The following is an 18,406-nucleotide window of genomic DNA, read 5'->3' as shown; positions in this document are numbered from 1 at the left end:
ATCCCTCCTGTCTCTCCGTGTGTCCGCATGTCCTCTTCTTATAAGGACACTGGTCGGGTTGGATTAGGATCCGCCGAAATAGCCTCATTTTAAAGCAATCACTTCTTAAAAGGCCCTATCTCCAAATGCAGCCACGTTTGGAGTACGCGCTGTGGTTAGGGCTTCGACATGAGAGTTTTGGAGGACGCAATTCAGCCCGTAACAACTAGTGCTTTTCAAAAATGTCAAGGTCATGAAAGACAGAGAAAGACAAAAGACCAGATTGAAGGAGTCAAAAGAGGCTAAGAGTCACATGTACCCCTGGACTGGATCCCACACCAGAAAAAAAAAAATTGTTTTTCTCATATTATAAAGGATGTTAGTGACACAATTGGCAAAATTTGGATAAGGTCAGTAAATTATATAATAGTATTGTATCAATGTCCATTTCCTGCCTTTGATAAAAGCACTGTGGTTGTGTCATAGGAAGTTCTTGTTTTTAAGAAATACATGCTGCAATATTTGGGACTATCAGGCAATCATGTCTGCTGTGTACTCTCAGAAAAAAAGGTTGTAATCCTAGCACTCTGGGAGGCCAAGGCGGGCGGATTGCTCGAAGTCAGGAATTCGAAACCAGCCTGAGCAAGAGCGAGACCCCCGTCTCTACTATAAATAGAAAGAAATGAATTGGCCAACTAATATATATAGAAAAAATTAGCAGGGCATGGTGGCGCATGCCTGTAGTCCCAGCTACTCGGGAGGCTGAGGCAGGAGGATCACTTGAGCCCAGGAGATTGAGGTTGCTGTGAGCTAGGCTGACACCACGGCACTCACTCTAGCCTGGGCAACAGAGTGAGACTCTGTCTCAAAAAAAAAAAAAAAAGGTTGTATGTAGACAACGGATGAATGGATAGATGGATGGTTGATGGATGGATAAACAAAGCAAATGTCAAATGCTAACTAAGAGAAGAGGGAAGGCTATACAGGAATTCCTGGTTCTATCTTTGCAACTTCTCTGTCTTTTCAGACTTAAAGACTTTTCAGAGCTGAACTCTGAGACACCAGGCAGTAGGTGACCGTTCAGGGGCACTATGGCCAGGCCGGGGGAGGAAGGGAAGGACACCTGTTGAACGCCTAAGCATCTGCAGTCTCCGTGGTCTCACCACAGCCCTGCAAGGCAATTAAGACAACCTTCCTTTTAAATCTAAGGAAACTGAGAGTGTAGCTGTCTTGCTCAAAGTCATTTCAGCTTTTGTCAAGGGCAGTACCCACTTCCAGGTGCCACTGCCAGGTAGGGCAGCCAACACTCACACTCACTCTGCCCCACTTTTTTTTTTTTTTTTGCGACAGAGTCACTCTGTCACCCTGGGTAGAGTGCAGAGGCGTCATCGTAGCTCATTGCAGCCTCAAACTCCTGGGCTCAAGCAATCCTTCTGCCTCAGCCTCCCGAGTAGCTGGGACTAGAGGTGCGCATCGAAAAGCCCAGCTAATTTTTCTATTTTTTGTAGAGACGGGGTCTCACTCTTGCTCAGGTTTGGTCTGCAACTCCTGACCTCAAGTGATCCTCCCATCTCGGCCTCCCAGAGTGCTGGGATTGCATGCGTGAGCCACCGCGCCCAGCCTCTGTCCCACTTTTTGAGGGTGATGCCACCTTCATCACCCAAAGCAGGCTCAGAAAAGGTCCTGTCCCAAAGTGAGGCAGAAAGCTGGGAGGAGGCAGGTAATCGCTCCCAGTTCTACAAACCTGGCTATCTTCTCCGGGTCCCAAAACGTGAGAGCCCCTCGGCCCCTTCCAGCCCCACAGACGTACAGTGTTCAACTAAGATGAAATAAAGACCCAACATGATCTGAACAAAGTGTTTTTATAAACTCATGAAAAGAGTCCTTATTAGAGAGGGCTTAGGCAGGAGGCAGGCATGGGGGTTGCAACACGTCCGATCATTTTCTGCAGGCTCTTGGCAAGCAGTGATCATTAGCAGATTTTGTTCTGGGTAGGCTCAGTGTCAGCTCCACATTATGGGATTTTATGGGATTTATGCACAGAACTTTCCTACAAAGCAAGGTATTATAGGATGGATTAGGCAGTTCCAAGAAGCAGAGGTCCTGGCTCCTCGCTCTGCCTTACGCTTTAGCAGGGTTTTCAGAGGCCTACGGTCAGGGGCTCCGTGGCCTCGCACCCGCGCTCTGGTGTCCTGCCCACTCTGACGCAAGCTTGCTTTTACAAAAAGATCGTGTAGTGGATATTTCTCAACAGAAACTCATCCTAAAAACACCAGGGATATGTAAAAAGACCTTAAAAGAAGATAAAAAAAATCACGGGTCCCGCTATCATGCACAGACAGCCACTGCTCACGTTCTGTGTTTCCTTCCTGTCTTTTTTCTGTGTGTGGGCACGCGGCTGCTCACGTAGGGACGCGGGGACAGATACAGCTTCGGAGCAGGGAGCGGGGACAGAGGCAGAGAGGATGGGCCCTGACAACTGAGCTCCATTCTAATTCCACATCTGCCGCCCATCGTCTCACGACCTTGGACAAGCCGCTTACCCCCCCTTCCCCCAGATGTGAACAGGGCTATCATCCGACCTCCAGGGAGTTGTTTTGATTAGATGAGATTAAATTAAATGAATATAAAGCATTTAGTGTACTGCCTGACACACAGTAAATCCCCACCAAATTGTAACTAAATAAATACAGACATATACTCCAGGCTTTTCTTTTTCAAAAACAGGATCTCACTGGTGACTCAATTTTGTATCCCAATACTTATAAGGGTTTCACTGGTATAAATATGAGAAAATGGGCTTCTATTCCCAGGAAACAAACAAACAAAAAAGTATAAAATTCCCAATTACAGCCCGCTTTCCAGCCTAAAATTTTAGTGATGTTGTGTATTGTCAATAGCATGCACATCTTTTGGGTTTTGTTGTTGCTCTTTTCCTTCACGACCGACCTCCCAGCATTAACCCAACAAGCCACTGACTGAGACCACAGATTCACAAGATCGGGAGGATCTGACTGTTCCATCTGCGCCCAGCAAGTACGTGATTTGGACAAATTACCCCTCCTCTCTGGGGCTCAGTTTCCTCATCTGTTAAGTGGCGACAGCAACGGTGCCCCCAAAGTGAGCTAATCCATGTGACGCACTGGAGCTGGTAACCTAGTAGGTGCTGAGTAAAAGGTAAAATAATGATAATTATTAAGTTTCTCCAGTTTGAGGCACACTCTGCATATTGCAAATACACGCACTTCCATTTGTCTGTTTTCTACTTGCTTTTACAAACTGACTAGGACAGCACGCAATAATAGGACAGTAAAATAACTGACCAAACACAGCTTTTCCACAACCGAGCTGCTGCCACGGCTGGCGGGCCGAGCCCGTGCCCTCTGCCCACTGAGCGGGGGAAACAGGCGGTGGAGCAGGCAGGGACCCGGCTTTGCTTGTCGCCTTCCAGAGCTGTCATAAAAACAGCAGAGACTTCATAGACCCTGGGAGGGGCCCACCGTGGAGAGGCAGTAAGGCCAGGTTCCAAGCAGTGGCCTCGGGCGAGTTACTGAGTATCTGGGGGTCTCCGCCCTCATCTGTTAGGACTCAATGAGAGATCACCGCGAAGGAGCTAGAAAAGTCCCCGTGATAAGCAATGTGATAAGCGATCGATACATGTGAGCTAGCTGGGATGACTCAAACCCCTCACGAGATGCCACGTCTGGGTTTTTTCAACCTGTCAGTGAAACCCAGTCTCTAAGTGATCCCTTTATTTACTTCATTCAGTGGATATTAAAACTTGGGTCAGTCTTTGTGAATTTATCTCCAGGAAGAGCAAAGGAAAGCAGATTCCATTTTTCTGAGACTGCTTCACTGATTTCTTAGGACTTGAGAAAGTCCTTTGTTGTTTGCTAGCCTGATCGTGGTCTTAGGGCCACGCTGGCTAATCACAGTCCACGGGCCAAACCTGGCCTACCGCCTTTTTTCATGCAGTCTGCACGTCTAAGAGTGTCTTTACACTTTTAAGTGGTTGGGAACGAATCAAAACAAGAAGGACACTTCATGACCTGTGAAAGCTGTATAAAATTCAAATGCCAGCGTCCATAAAGTTCTACCGGAACACAACCACACTCACTCATGTGTCTACTGTTTGTGGCTGCTTGTGCTAGAACAGCAAAGGCGAGCCGCTTGCACGGAGACCGTGTGGCTCACGAAGCCCTTCATAGAACAGATTCGCTGATCCCTGGTTTAGGGTAAGAAGTCAGTATTCCCATGGCCCCAGCTCTGTCCTCCTGCCACCCAGACTCCCCTGTCACCCCCAACCCCGCCCCAGACAGCATGTTCCCTGAGGACACGAAGCCAGGGGGAAGGAAACAAACAGCCAGTGAGCATCTTCTCCCTGCCAGACACTGCACCAGGCCCTTCAGAGATACCATCTCAGTACTGGCAAAATTCCCACTTTAGGGATGGGAAAACTGAGGCTCAGAAAGGCCAATAACCTGCCAGAGCCAATAAGTGGCAGGGATTGGATTTGAATCCAGCTTTGCCAACCTCAAACCAATATTCTATACCTAGTTTAGAGTTATTTGACCAACTCAGAGGCAGAAGGGAGGTGAGGACCACCGGGTGCCTTCTGGCCTGGCCCAAGCTTTCTCAGGTGACATGTTACACCCTAGGGCCTGCTCCCTTGCTTGGCACCCTCCACCTCATGTTCCTGCCACGTCCCCGGCCTTAGCTCGGGTCTGCGTTTTCACCCGGCCCTGGCAGCCAGGATAAACACGGCGCGTCCGGCACCCACTCGCACGCAGCCGGCAGAGCCCACCTCCCTGCTGCCGGCCTCGGCCCCGGACAGTGATGGAGAAGGACACCCCAGCCGGTGCTGGGAGACGCAATTCCCACCTGTGGGACAGGGAGGGGGCACTCTGTGGACTGAAAGGGCCACTCTACCCACTTTACGTGTCCAGTCCTATGAGCCAGGTCTCACCAAGGGGCTGAGCAAAGGGGCCGTCTCGGCAAATGTTCCGTATTAGGGAGAAGAGGTGTCTTGTGAAGGTTTTAAACCGTCTCCGGCCCCTGCAGACTTGCTCTCCTGGATACCTTGGTGCCCGAGCGTCCCCTCCCCACAGGGATTTTTCCACCCGCCTGAAGCCCGTTTTCCCCTATCCGTTTCCTCCGGCCGGGCAAGACGCCCAGGTGGCCATCGCATCAGCTGTCGTTCTCCCCGGAGTCTGTCTGCACGAAGCCCCTCCAAGGCAGCTGATCTTAAACTTCATGGAACACTTTTTTCCACTAGACCAGGAGTTTTTCTAAATCCAACCACCTCAGTTCAACACTGCCAGCTCCTTCTGCTCAGGGGAAAGTAGCCAATCGTCAAATAAAGCCACGTACGTGTGTCCGTGTGTGTTTGCGTGTGTTTGCATGCGTGTCCATCACACCAAGTTATTGGTATTAGATCCTGCACCACAGCTGCAGGAAGGGGGAGGGGCGGCAGGTGGTGGGCACTGACCTACCGGGATTTGGCTTCTGTGACTGCAGTCCCCTGGGAGGAAGGGACCCCTGGGGAAGTCCCTGAGCTGGCTGCTCACGGCAGCAGGGTCTCCAGGCGTCACTGTCTACCTTTCATTGACGAGTAGCAACCTACCATTCCATCCCTGGCCTGGGCACTTGTCTGTTCTCCCCACACCCGTCTGGGCTCTGGGACTCTGTCCCGGACCCAGCAGCCTGCGAGACTGACCTCTGCACTTCTCCACCCTCAGCGAGCAAAGGAGCACCTGGGGATCTTGTTCAGTAAAATGGGAGTCTGATTCAGGAAGGTCAGGTGGGGCCTAGGAGTCTGCATTTCTAACGCACTCACTCCCAGGGGATGCTGCTGCTGCTGCTGGTGCAGGGACCGCACTGTGGGCGCGGAGGCCACGCTGCTCTGGGAGAGCCGAGCCATGGAAACGATAGTTCCTCAGGCTGCAGCACCTCTTCCCTCGGCCCATAAAGGCCCCTTTCAGGCTTTCAGGGGCAGGCCTGGGATGTGAAATTTCAAACTTCGCCCTGGAGTTAAATTCCAGGAGGGGGTACCAAGAGCAAAGCATCAAGGATGGGGGAGGGAGGGAAGGCAGGGGAGGACGTGTCCCTTGCTGTTGTCACTGAAGCCAAGCCACAGGGACACTCAGGGTGGGCCCGCTGAACGGTGCGCCCCAGCCCAGGCCACAATGCCTGCTCACCCCCATCTTCCAGAGACCTGGCAGGAGGGCAGTAGAGGAGGTGACAGTTCCCCTCTGGGCAGCTGATGCTGGGAGAAGCCTGTGGCTCCCAGGAGTGCCAGGCCCACAAAACCCACATCCTGTAGGTGGACCAGGTAGAAAAAGACCACAGTCCTCCTCGGGCCAGCTTCTGGGGCTGCCAACCCCTTTTGGCATTGCCTGGTGTGTTCTTTTCCCCTAACCTGCTGAAGAGCATCCTGTGTGGCCTGCCTCCTCCTGCATAAAATGGGCACAACGACACCCACCTCCTCCTTGGGCTGTTAAGGAAATTAAATGAGAATATGTGTAAAGGGCCCTACACACCCACCCTTGCCCCACCATCCCAAACACGCACCCAAGGGAGTAGTAAGAGGGACCCAGTGGTCACCTAGCTGGTGTGGCATCTGACCAGGGTGGAGCTGGCTGGGGTGGACATGCTTCTCTGTATGTGAGTTGCTCAGTATCTTTGTTTCCCCAGCCATAAAACACTGCCGGGGGCGGAGGGGATCTTTGAAAGCCCTTTTAGAGTTTGGGTGTCAAATTTACATGGGGAGAAAGGCCTGGAAGAAAAGTATACCCAGTTAGCGGGAACGCGGCTGAGGCTGGGGCAGCCTGGAGGCACAGTGTCCCGCCTGGGCCACTAGGCGGCTCCGAGGCTAACAGATGAGCGCAGGCCGAGTCTGCACGGGGGTTGTCCTCAGACTTCCCGGTCTTCACAGGCCTGGCTGACACCAGCACCAGGCGCTGCAGGGCGCACAGGGCCTCCCGCCCCAGGGGCTGGGATTTCTTCCCCATTTTCACCCACGACGTTGAAGGGGGAAGAGGCGGTCACCACGGTGGAGCCCTGTCCTGGGGGCTGCACGAAGGCCGGGGTCTGCCCTTCAGCCACGCTTCTAGAGGGTGGGAAGAGGCTTTAGGGAGTCCCCGCTCTGCAGTCCTTGGCCGGACAGCCTCCTCCACCTCTCCCCGCCCGTCTTGCCAGAGTGGGGTGGGGTGGGAAGAAGTCTGGATTTGGATTCCTCCCTCCTGCGCTTCCTGGCTGGGCAACCTGGAAAATGGGATAATAATACCCCCACTGCAAGGTCAGCGAGAGGACTCCGCGTCCACACACAGGCCCTGGATGTGGGACACTTTCTCTTCCTAACCCTTTCCTGCCTCCCTCTGGCTCCCAGCAGCTCAGCCAACTCATCGGGAAGGAAGACCCTCCCCAGAACTTCTCCCCACAACTGCTGAGGGTCTTTGCAGAAGAGGTGATTTCCAGCCACACCTCACCAAATCAGCATTGCCCAAAGTGACTTTCTCACCCAGGCAGAGCATTAAAAATACCGATCCCAGCGCACCCAGCCCTGCTGAATCAGAAATTTCTGGGGGTGAGGCCCCGGAGTCCCCGTCTGAACAAGTCGCCGGCTGGAGACGACTGCCCCAGATTACAGGGCAGCTCCCTGGCTCCCTGTCGATCCTCTGGCCCGGGGATGTTCAGGGGCGGAGGCAAGTCCCATCAGCACTTTGAACTGGGGCTGCTTTTTAGTGACTCACCTCCCAGACTTCCTGCAACAGACAACTCTAACTAGCTCGGTCCCACCCTCCAGCAGAGGAGACGTTTCTGCTGGGGAGGGCGGGAGGTTACAAGGTGGGCGCCCCACCAGGGCAGGGCAGGGAGACCCAAAGAGAGAAGACGCTGCCCGCGCGGCACAGGGGCACAGGTACAGGACGTTTTGTTTACAGGCTTTTGTTATTAAGGAAATTGCTGTCAGTCAAGGTAATTCTAGCCCAGATGAGCAATAAATATGCTCCCAGCTAATCTTATGGGGATTTTATTGGCACCTGGGGCAGAGGTTCCTTTACCCTGCCCACTCCCTCCCCTCCAAACAAAACCCTGCTCCCCAGCGATGTGGGGGACTCGGGTCCGACCTAGGAAGTGCGGTTTGAGTGAAGATAGAAGACGTCCGGGCAAAGCTGGGGAGTGGCCTCCTGGTCCTACCTGGAGGCGGGGGCGGGGGGAGGGGGGGTGTGCGACCCAAAGGCTGAAAGCAAGTCCTGGGGCACCCGGTTGGATCGAGGCATGCGCGTGCTCCCCGGGGCCTGCCCCGCACGCAGGGGTGGTCACCTGGCCCGCGGGCGGCCGGGGCAAGGAGAAAAGTCTCGGAGAGGCAGCCGGCTCGGCTCGCAGGAGTCGGTTCCAGCGTGTTCGAGTTCCAGCTGCGAGCCCTCAGGGACACTGGCGGCAAGTCCTGGCTTGCAGAGAGGGGAGCCAGTCCCGGGAGAGCGCAAGTCGCTGCGAGCCCGTGTGCGCGCTTGTGCGCGCGCCCCGCGACGGCGCAGGGGGAGGGGAGGCCGCAGCAGCCACTCAGAAGAACCGTAGTGAAGCCTCCCAACAACTTTAACTGTCAATCAGACTTAATGGGGTATTAAAAAAAAAATGGGGGGAAAAGGGCCGCCCTCTCGCTCACCGCCGCGACTGCCCGGGGAGTGAACGAATCAGGCCGCGCAGACCAGGGCGTCCGATCCACGCGCGCTCCGCACCCGGGCCCTCTCCAAGTTGGAAAGGACAAAAAGGAGGCAATAAATGCTCAAAAGGGAGAGAGAGGGAGCCGGAGCGAGCGGCACTCCCAGCGTCTGCCGGAGCAGAGAGGGAGGGAGGGAGCGGGGAGAGCGAGCGCGCGCGAGGGCGAGCCCTGCACGTAAAGAAACTGACACCCGGACCCCCCACTTCTGCAGCACGTTGCTGGCAATCAGATCGCGTTTAAGCAATTTCCTGAGCCCAAGAATAGCAATGAGTCGGGAGACTTTCGCGGCCTGAAATTGGGAGCTCCATGCACTCCCCCCCCACCACCACTTTTTTTTTCCTGGAGAAGGGGTGGGGGCGCGCTACAATTTGGAAACGGCTTTTTTTTTTTTTTTTTTTTAAATCTTGCACTTTGAAACCGCGGGACTGTAGCAGGGTGCGCGCGTGCGGTTGGTGCCTTTTTTTTTTTTTTTCTTCCCCTGCCTAAACTCCTCTGTCAGTCTGTAAACATTACCTGAGAATTCCCCAGCCGAAACGGCTGCTGGGGCAAGAAACTTCTTGTTAGAACTTTCCACCTCCGGCTTCGCCTCCACCTCCCGTACCGTCCCAACCTTCCGAGGCGCTTTTTCTCCTCCAGAGGAGGATTTATCTTTTTTTCTTTTCCCCACCCTGTGCTTTGCATTTGGGAAGAGGTGATTTCAAGAGTGGCCAGGTGGGACGCCTCTCTCCTCCTTATTCGGTTTATTTATTATTGTTTGTGGTGTTTTCTTTTTTTTAATTCCTGTTTTGTTCGGTCCGGGGAGTTTCGCCCCCTGCCCGCCCCGCGGCGCGGAGGATGGTGTGGAAATGGCTGGGCGCCTTGGTGGTGTTCCCTCTGCAGATGATCTATCTGGTGGCGAAAGCAGCCGTCGGACTGGTGCTGCCCGCCAAGCTGCGGGACCTGTCGCGGGAGCACGTCCTCATCACCGGCGGCGGGAGAGGAATCGGCCGCCAGCTCGCTCGCGAGTTCGCAGAGCGCGGCGCCAGGAAGGTACGGGGCGCCGCGACTCCCGGAGGTGGGGGCGCCGGGGGCGGGGGTGCGCCCACCTGCCGCCGCCGCGGGGTCGCGCGCCCGGGCGCGGAGCGTCGCCAGCCACCCCTCTGCCCTGCGCCACCCGCGAGTGCTGAGCTAGTCGGTTTCACCTTGTAAATTTCCCGGGCACCCGACTGTCTTTTTTGGCAGGTCCAGAGCTGATTCGCTCCTTTGGGATGGGTGGCTGGCTGGCTATTCGCCCCCACCCCGAAACTTAGGAGACCCACCCAGCTGCCACATTCCTCCCTCCCAAAGGAAGGAGTGCGTCCCCCCGCGACCCGCCCCGCCGTCGCCTTCCCCCTTTTGCCGCCACCCTGGAGTGCAGGGTGTGTGCGCTCCTCGCTGGAGCTGGGAGCCGCCTGCTAGCTGGCGCTTCGTATTTTCCTTGGCAACCCGCTTCCCAGCCCCAACCTGGGCGTCTGCAGCTCTGCCGACACGTTGAGAGGGGGCACTCGGTTAGGGTCTGGAAGGGGGTGGGGAGCGGTCTCGGATGGTGTAGCCTGGCCGGACAGGCGCTCGGAGGCCCAGGTGTTTGGGAATCGGTAAAGAGGAGGACGGGGGTAACCAGCAACAGATAAAGAGCCCTTGTTCTCACCTTCAACCCTCTCCCCTCCCCCCAATACAGCCCCGGAGGGGATCCCTCCCCAGTGAGTTGGGGGGTGGTGCTGTGGGGAGGGTCCTCCCGACCGGACACTGCTTTTAACTTTTGGGTGGTCCCAGCACCCCTTGCTCCAGGTTTTGGAGACCTGGTGCTGGAGAGTGGGGAGGGAGAGCCGGCTGTCACCCAACTCCCAGCTCAGGCCAGGCTGACTCACCCAGTGACCAGAGTGCTCCGGAGAGGGAGGCAGGCCGGGCTGTCTCCAGCCAGCCCAGTGAAAAGGAAGAGCGAAAACAGGGAATTAGTTTGAAACTTAAACTGTTGTGAACCATGGGGGTGAAAGGGCCGGCGAAGCCAGCTGATCTGACATGGAGCCACATACCTTGGGGATTAAGTAAATATGTACTGTAGAAAACCAAACCTGCATGTAATTCCAGGTTGCTTTTGTTTTGTTAAATACTGCCCTGAGATTTACAATTCCTCCGGGTGGCTCTGACTGGGACTGAACTTTGGAGCCTGAACTATCAGCCAAAGCTGATCCGATTAACTCTTCCCTGGCCGGGCTGGCAGGCGCCTGCTGTGGCCACGCTGGTGGGGGTCGGGCCGTCCAGGACTCCCTCTTCTCCTTGGGCGGTTTGGACAGCTGCTTGACCTTGCAGTTGGAAGGGGAGTTCGGAAGTGTTTTTAACCCTTGGACACGCCGAGAAAGGGGAAGTAAGAGCTGTTCTCAGCAGTTTCATTTTCTCGAGGTCCTGGGCTCCCAAAGCCCTTTGTGGAGGGGCGTCGAGAGGGCAGATGAGGGTGTCTGTCCTTGGGGAGAGAATGTGGGTTTGGGACAACTGTGTGTGATTGTTATTCCTTAGCTGTCTGCATCCCACGGAGACTTTCTTCTGCATCTTCCAGCTGGCCCAAGTCCTGGGTCTCTTTCACTGCTCTGTGGCTGACAGCAGTAGGCAGATGAGGAACTCTTAGTCAATCTGGAAAAACTTGACTGACTATAAACAACTCTAAATTGAAAGAAGTAGATGGCATTGGGGGGTGGGTATGATAGTGCCCAAGTGGGACCTGCCAGTCCGTGCACTGGGAAAAGCAGCCCCTCCCAACTCGGGGTGGACACCTCTTCCAGGGAATAAACCCAAGGCCGATTAGAAATGTCTTAATTTGATGTCAGGGTCCCCCAAAACAGGATCCATGGGGGCCTGTGAAACTTCCAGTGCCGTTCACACTAGGACCAAGTCAGAATGACCAGAAGTGCTCCCTGTCACTCATCATTGTCTGTCCAATTACCGGAGCTACTTGTTAATGAGACTTCTGCTTGTTGTCCCGGTGGGGAATTTGGAATTGTGGCTTCTTGCCTGAATCTGGCCAAGGCCAGTGAGTGGACTTAGGGACATTCCCCCCAGCCAAGAATGTTTTTGGGCCCATTGGGCTTGGGGACAAAGAGCTGAGTGCTGTTGGGGTGGGGAATTTACTACTAGGAGTGGGCTGGGGACAGGTGTGAACCGTGGGCTTGGGGGTGGTCCAGGAGCATCAGAGGGAGCTGGAGCGTGCTGGCCCCCACCCCACCTTAGACAGGTGGCAGTGTGGAACCACAGATGACCCCCGTCTCCCCTTGGTGGAGCAGAGGCTGCATCTGAGAGCCTTCAAGCCCGGATTCTGGTGGGATTAGATCGGGGGGAATGATTCCCAAAAGTGGGGGGAAAGTGTACCAGAGTCTCTATAAATGGCTGACATGTCTCGGAGATAGTATAGCTGTTTAATTTGGGGGGAGGTTGACAACACAGTTGTTTTCCTTAATGACCTTGAAGTACATGCAGTTTGGCAATATTTGTGGGTGGTAGTGAGCCTTAGGCTGCACAGGTGGCTCAAATAAAGGTTTTTCTTAAAGGGACACAAAGACTTAAAGGGTTCAGAATTTCCTAATCAGGAGACATCTCACCTTACCCACAATGTACCGAGGTTGACAGAGGCAGGGCCTATTCTGGTGAGGGTCTCCAGGGGTGAGGCTCCTGCTGGGTCGTCCCCCACCAGACTCCTTTTTTACTTCCCGAGCCCTCTTGGAATTCTTCCCATGAAAGCACTCACAAAGGTCAGGCCCAGTCTTCTGTCCCGAAAAGAGAACGAATTGACTAGCAGTGAGCTCAGTCTCCAAAATCTTTGAGTTTGCCGTGGTTTGAGCAGGAGCACGTGGGAGAAGTGGACTGTTTGTGAGGAGTTGCAGTGGCAGCTCCAGCCTTTGGTTCAGTATCGGGCTCGCGGCCGGACGACAGCCCTGAGCCACGATTGCAGGCCAGGGGAGGCAGAGCCAACAGACATGGGCCCAGTCCCCTCATCGGGACTCAAGGACTGATTGCAGGGAGGTAGAATGTGAGCGAGCTTGGAGTTGGAGCTGCATTGCTACTAGGGAATTTACAGTATGAGGGTGTACACCCTGCTTCTAAAGCAACCAGCCAGGAACTAGCCCGGTAGGTAGGTTTGTGAACCCTGTCTTCCATCGCGTCCATCCCACAAGCCCCGTATCTTTCCCATGCCTAGCGCGGGGGCCGGCCCGGGCCCGTCATTCATTCCCTTGTCAGCCATCCCTGAGCGGCCTCTTTCAGCAAACCCACCTGTGGTGTCTGAGTGTTTGGCGCAGCTCTGGGAGAATGTAGCAAAGACGAATAAAGGTCCAGAGATGCGGCCAGGTGCTTACCGTGAAGGTACAGTGGCCGTGTATGTTATATTAGCTTCCTGTGGTTGCTGTACTAAATGGCCACAAACCTGGTGGCTTCCAATGACAGAAATGTATCCTGTCACAGTTGTGGGGGCTGGAAGTCTGACATCAGGTGTTGGCAGCGTCGTTCTCCCTCTGAAGACTCTGGAAGGCTCCTTCCTTGTGTCTTCCACCTCCGGGTGTCTCCTGACATTCCTTGGCTTGTGGCCGCATCACTCCCATCTCTGGCTCTGTCTTCACAGGGCCTTCTCTGTGTGTCCCTCTGTGTCCTCTCCTCTTCTTATAAGGACACTCGTCATTGGAATTTAGGGCACACACTAAATCCAGGCTGGTCACATCTCCAGACCCTTAACTAATCACATCTCCGAAGGCTCTATTTCCCCATAAAGTCACATTCTGAAGTTCCCGATAGACATGAGTTTGGAGGAGACAGCACACAGTGGAGGTGCAGAGGAGCAGTTCAGTTAGAACAACGTCTCCTGGAAGGTTTCATGAAGGAAGTGGCATTTGAGTGAGCCTTGCAGAAGATCAAGAGTTTCAGCCAGAAGGGGCACGAAATGGGCAATCCAGGAACTACCTGATCAAGAACTAAACCCGGCTGGAATTGTGGAGGGAGGTGAAGAGGGGAGCAAGACAGTGCTGGATAATGGGAGGGAGAGGTAGACAGGGAGTTCACATCTTGAACTCTGGGTCAGGCCAGTCCCGGTGAGAACAGGAAAAGGGAGAAAGAGAGGAGAGGTGTCCAGACAGGTCATCTTGAGTCATCAGGCCAAAATAGCTGCACAAACAACTGACCCGGGAGAGAGCAGTGGCCCAAGTCCTCCATCCTCACCTGCGTGCAGCCTGGAAGCAGGAAGGTGGGCCACCTGTCCTGCCTGTGGCGTCCAGGAGCCGCCTTTCAGCTTGGAGCATCCGGTCCTTGGGTTTCAAACAATGCACCTTACAATTTGAGCTGTCTCAAGAATAAACAAACAGCGCCCTCTTACTCCCCCGCCCCTTCCCTTGGGGAACAAAGGTGTCTGCCTCTGGGACCACGCCCCCTGCTGCCTGGCTCACCTGGGCAGAGGCCAGACGCTAGGTTCTCCATCCTGGAAGAGTCGCTGCCTTCTCCGGGTTGCAGCCAAGAAACACGTCTGTCGAATGAGAGGGGACACGGCGACCCCTGAGATGCTGGCGTGCTCAGCAATTCTCATTGTGAATCCGTCACCCCAGGAGAGGACGGACTGATGATCTCAGCCTTTCTCGCTAGTCTTCAGACCGCGCTGAATGAAAAAGGAGCGAATGAGCGTTGGAAACCACGGGTGCTTTCGCTCACAGGAGGCCCCAGGCCCATTCTAACCCCCTGTCGCCACAGTGGATTCATTTCATCTCTCACAGATTGTTTTGAACCTGTAGCTTTCAAGGGAATAAGGGGCCAAGTCCCCTGTCTAGCACATAAAGCAAAGTTTCCTGATTTTTACCCTCAAATCACCAAACTGTCTGGGCTTTAGAGAATGCTCCCTAAATCCAGTAATGCTGAACCTGAGTTGCCAAGGCCCTTTTTGGTCTACCCAGCCCTTCTGCTAATTCTCGTTTAGACTCCAAGCTCTTCTGAATTTTTATCTATCCGGACCAAGCGCGTTTGTTTATGGCACCGCCGAGCCCGCCGGTCTCTTTTATCGCGGCGATTGCTTTCTCTGGTTCGTTTCTGTCTGGGTATTTTCGGAGGCTATCTACTTGGAGAAAAATGATCTCAGCTGTGTTTCTGAGAAGGTGCCCCTGCTAACCCAGGAAATGTGGCTGCTTATCACAGTCACTGTAGCTCGCCCTGGAAAGCCTTGTCCCAGCCTGCCACTGCCACCAAAGTCCTCCATCATTTTGAATGTCATTGCAGGAAGCGATCCAGACCCAACACATTCTCCCTGATCCTTGGACACAGCGTGACCACACCTGGAGTGTTATGAGATGGTCCTCGTTGATGCCTTAGGGTGACACACTAAAACTGCACCAGTCTACAGGACACTTAAGGAAACATTTCAAACATATTATTCAGATGAACCCTGGTGATCAGAAAACAGTTGAAGCCAAATGGAAATGAGAGAAGTAAATTTACTTAGACACCAGCACAGTCAAATGGTTGGTGGGAACTCATTGATTCATTCACTTATTCATACATTCAACCCATTTACTGAGCACCTACTGTGAGCCAGGCACTGTTCTAGACACCACCAGGGAGATGGCAGGGAGCAAAGCAGGTGACAGTCCCCACCCACATAGAGCTGGCATTTTAGGGAGGGAGACAGACAGCCAATAAGCAGATAAATAAATTAGGTAGGATGTCAGCTCAGAGCAAGCGCTATGAATAAGTGAAGCAAGGAGGGAGCAGTGAATGGAGGGGGTGACATTCTAGACTGGGCGTCTGAAGGCCACACCGAGTCAGGGGTGAGGACAGGCCCGGGGGAAGCCGGGGTGTGATGGGAAGGTAGCAGTAGCATTCCAGGCAGAGGGAAGAGTGAGGGCTCCGAGAAAAGAACATGCTGGGGGTGTTTGGGGGACGAGAGGCGGCCAGCATGGCTGCAGCAGAGAGCAAGGGGAAAGAGGAGAAACTGAGGCAGGTGGGTTCCAGGGCAGAGGCCCCAGCTGACCTGAGGACGGGCTTTGGCTTTGACTCCGAGGGAAGCTGGGAGCTGCTCAAGTGTCATGCTCTAACCTAAGAGCATGGCAGGACCATGCAGGACCAAGTCTTGGCAGGACCACCCGGCTGCTCTGCTGGGGAGCAAGGCCAGGGGACGGGGAGGGTGCCAGGCCAGGGGTGGGAGACCAGCTAGGAGGGCGCCAGGTTCCCATGGCTCCCCTAAGAACATTGTCCCCCAGACTCGCTTCACTATCTTCTTTGAGAGCTTCCCGGAGCTCAGGGCGTGCTCTCAGCATCGCACCTGGGGTTTCAGAAGGTGCTGCGGGCTCCTCCGGTAGCATTGCAGTCGCAGTGGGAGCCTGCGGGCGGAGGGATCTAGCATCCAGGCCTGCGTGCCGCTGTCGCTGTCGGAGTGGGTGGGAGTTGGCGGCACCGGGGCCTTGGGGGTCTGCCAGGAGGCCCTGCTCGCGGCTGGGTCCTGTACTGTTCTTGCTGGTAACTGAGGAGTGACAACCAGCTCGAGGCGGACAGCTCTTAGGAATTGTGGCTGCATTGGCTTCGTTCTTTGATTCAGCAAGCTAGCACTGGAGATGCCGCAGGGAGCCACCGAAACAAGACTCTATCCTGGTGGCACTTAGCATTCCTGGAACAATGACCATCTCCAGATTGAACAGCCCCTGACGCTTTGGAAGGATGCGTGGACTCCAGCAGGCTGACTTTCAGTGGCAATAATGCTCAACTGCCCCGATAACAAAATCACCTCTGCTGGGGCCCGGAAGGAAAGAGTTGCTTTTCTGTTCCTCTTTGTCGCAGGACTTTGGGAGCACTATGGTCAGGATGGGCCAGTTGACACATGAAGAGGGTCTTTGAGTAACTGAAGGGTGTCCAAGGAATGGGCTCAGGGTGACAGGACTGGAAGCCACGACTTGGGCTGGCTGGCAAGTGGTGAGTTTAGTTTGACTACCTAAGAGGCGGGAAAATTGTACCAGCTGCCTTCCAACACCTCGGGGGCATGGGACCCGTGCCAGATGGTCCTGGAGGGCTGCACCCGGCCTGTGGACAGGGCTCAGGAAGGAGACCTGGGCCCTGCAACAGGGACACCTTCCTGCCCTTCAGGGCTTTCTGCAAATGAACAGGCTGCGCTTTAAGCAACCGTGGCATAGAGATTTCTGCATCCAGGGAATTCAGGTTCAGGACGACCTCCCGGGTCCCTTCCACCACTCAGATTTTATGAGTCGCCATCACCAGGGTGATGTCAGTGAGGACAGTGACCCAGGCAGGGATGGGGGGCAGGAGGAGGAGGGGACACCGGCCTCAATCAACCCACACTTAAAAGATGACGACCCTTCTCTGCATGACTTCACCGGGGTCCTCGGGCAGTTATGTCATTCCTTTGTCCAGGTTTTTCAGGGTGCTGGGGGGAGCTAGGAAGGACAGGCACGTGTTCACATCCTTCACCTTGAACTTCAGCCCTAACTCAGACCCCTGAGGCTGCCAAACCGGACACTGACGGCTTCTTTGGGCTCCTAGAAATACCTGTGGCACTACATATGACTGCTGTAATATACAGGGGGACTTTGAAAAGTCCATGGAAAATGGAATTAAAAGATAAAAATATAAACTTTATTTCTCAACATAAGCGCCATCAAGTTTGAGACACTTTTGTGAGCGATGACACCAGCCATTTAGTCCCTCCCTAGAGAGCTGAGCATCCCGGGAATTTAACCGTGTCAGTGCTGTCTTGCTCACGCTGTTGACTGAAGGGAAATGCAGGCCTTTTAAAGGTTTTTTTAAGATTAGGAAACAAAAATGAGTCAGAAGGAGCCAGATCAGGACTATAAGGTGATGCCTAATGATTTCCCCTCGAAACTCTTGGAAAATGGCCCTTGGTTGATGAGAGCGATCAGCAGGGGCATTGTCGTGGTGGAGGAGGACTTTCTGATGAAGTTTCTCCGGGCATTTTTCTGCTAAAGCTTCGGCCAACTTGCTCAACACACTCTCATAATAAGCAGATGTGTTTGGTGCTCTAGAAAGTTCACAAGCAAAATGCCTTGAGGATCCCAGAAACCATCGCCGTGACCTTTGCTCTCAACCCGTCCGCTTCTGCCTTGACTGGACCACGTCCGCTCTTGGTGGCCACTGCTCTGATCGGCTTTGTCTTCCGGATCATACCGGTGAAGCCACGTTCCATCCCCTGTTACAGTTCTCCGAAGAAACCCTTCTGGATCTTGACCGCGCTTGTTTGAGGTTCCAGTTGCAAGGTCTGGTGTCATCTGCAGCCGATCTGGACACAGCGGTGTTGGTGCCCATCAAGTGGAGAGTTTGCACAGTTTTACCTTTTCTGCCAGGCTTGTGCGGGCGGCACCAGCTGAGATGTCTGTGGCCTGGGCTACTGTTGCCGTTAGTCTCACCAGTGAGAGCACAGACAAGGTTGGTTTATTTCCTCGCAAATTGGTGTGCATGGTCTGCTACTACGGGCTTAATCTTCAACGTCCCCTCTCAAAATGAGTTATCCATTTGTGAACTGCTGATTTCTTCAGGGCATTGTCCCCATCGATGGATGAATGATTTTATCATTCTTCTCCCCTCCCAAGCTTCACCATAAATTTTATGTTCGCTCTTACTTCCATTTTAGCAGAATTCGCGTTGCTCTGACAGGGGCTCTTTCCAAACTGATGTCTTATCCTTCTTAGTACCTCAGACTAGATC

The 18,406-nt window shown here is 54.1% G+C and overlaps 1 protein-coding gene across 5 annotated transcripts in view; it reads left to right on the top strand.

Annotated features, from left to right (window-relative positions):
* Positions 1-7,742: 7,742 nt before the first annotated feature.
* Positions 7,743-18,406, top strand: part of DHRS3 (dehydrogenase/reductase 3) — a 40,150-nt gene continuing 29,486 nt past the window's right edge. Inside the window, exons 1-2 of one of the 5 annotated variants that reach the window (XM_020281667.2) lie at positions 7,743-7,897; positions 9,581-9,730. In XM_020281667.2, coding sequence (XP_020137256.2) covers positions 9,581-9,730 — 150 coding nt within the window. In that variant the 5' untranslated portion in view covers positions 7,743-7,897. The other 4 variants (XM_075994128.1, XM_020281668.2, XM_020281670.2 and 1 more) reach the window with 4 other exon arrangements.

This window comes from Microcebus murinus, chromosome 2 (genome assembly GCF_040939455.1).
Source record: "Microcebus murinus isolate Inina chromosome 2, M.murinus_Inina_mat1.0, whole genome shotgun sequence".
Lineage (NCBI taxonomy): Eukaryota > Metazoa > Chordata > Mammalia > Primates > Cheirogaleidae > Microcebus > Microcebus murinus.
The sequence above is the reverse complement of the archived record's forward strand: the minus strand, read 5'-3'. Positions and strand labels throughout refer to the sequence as shown.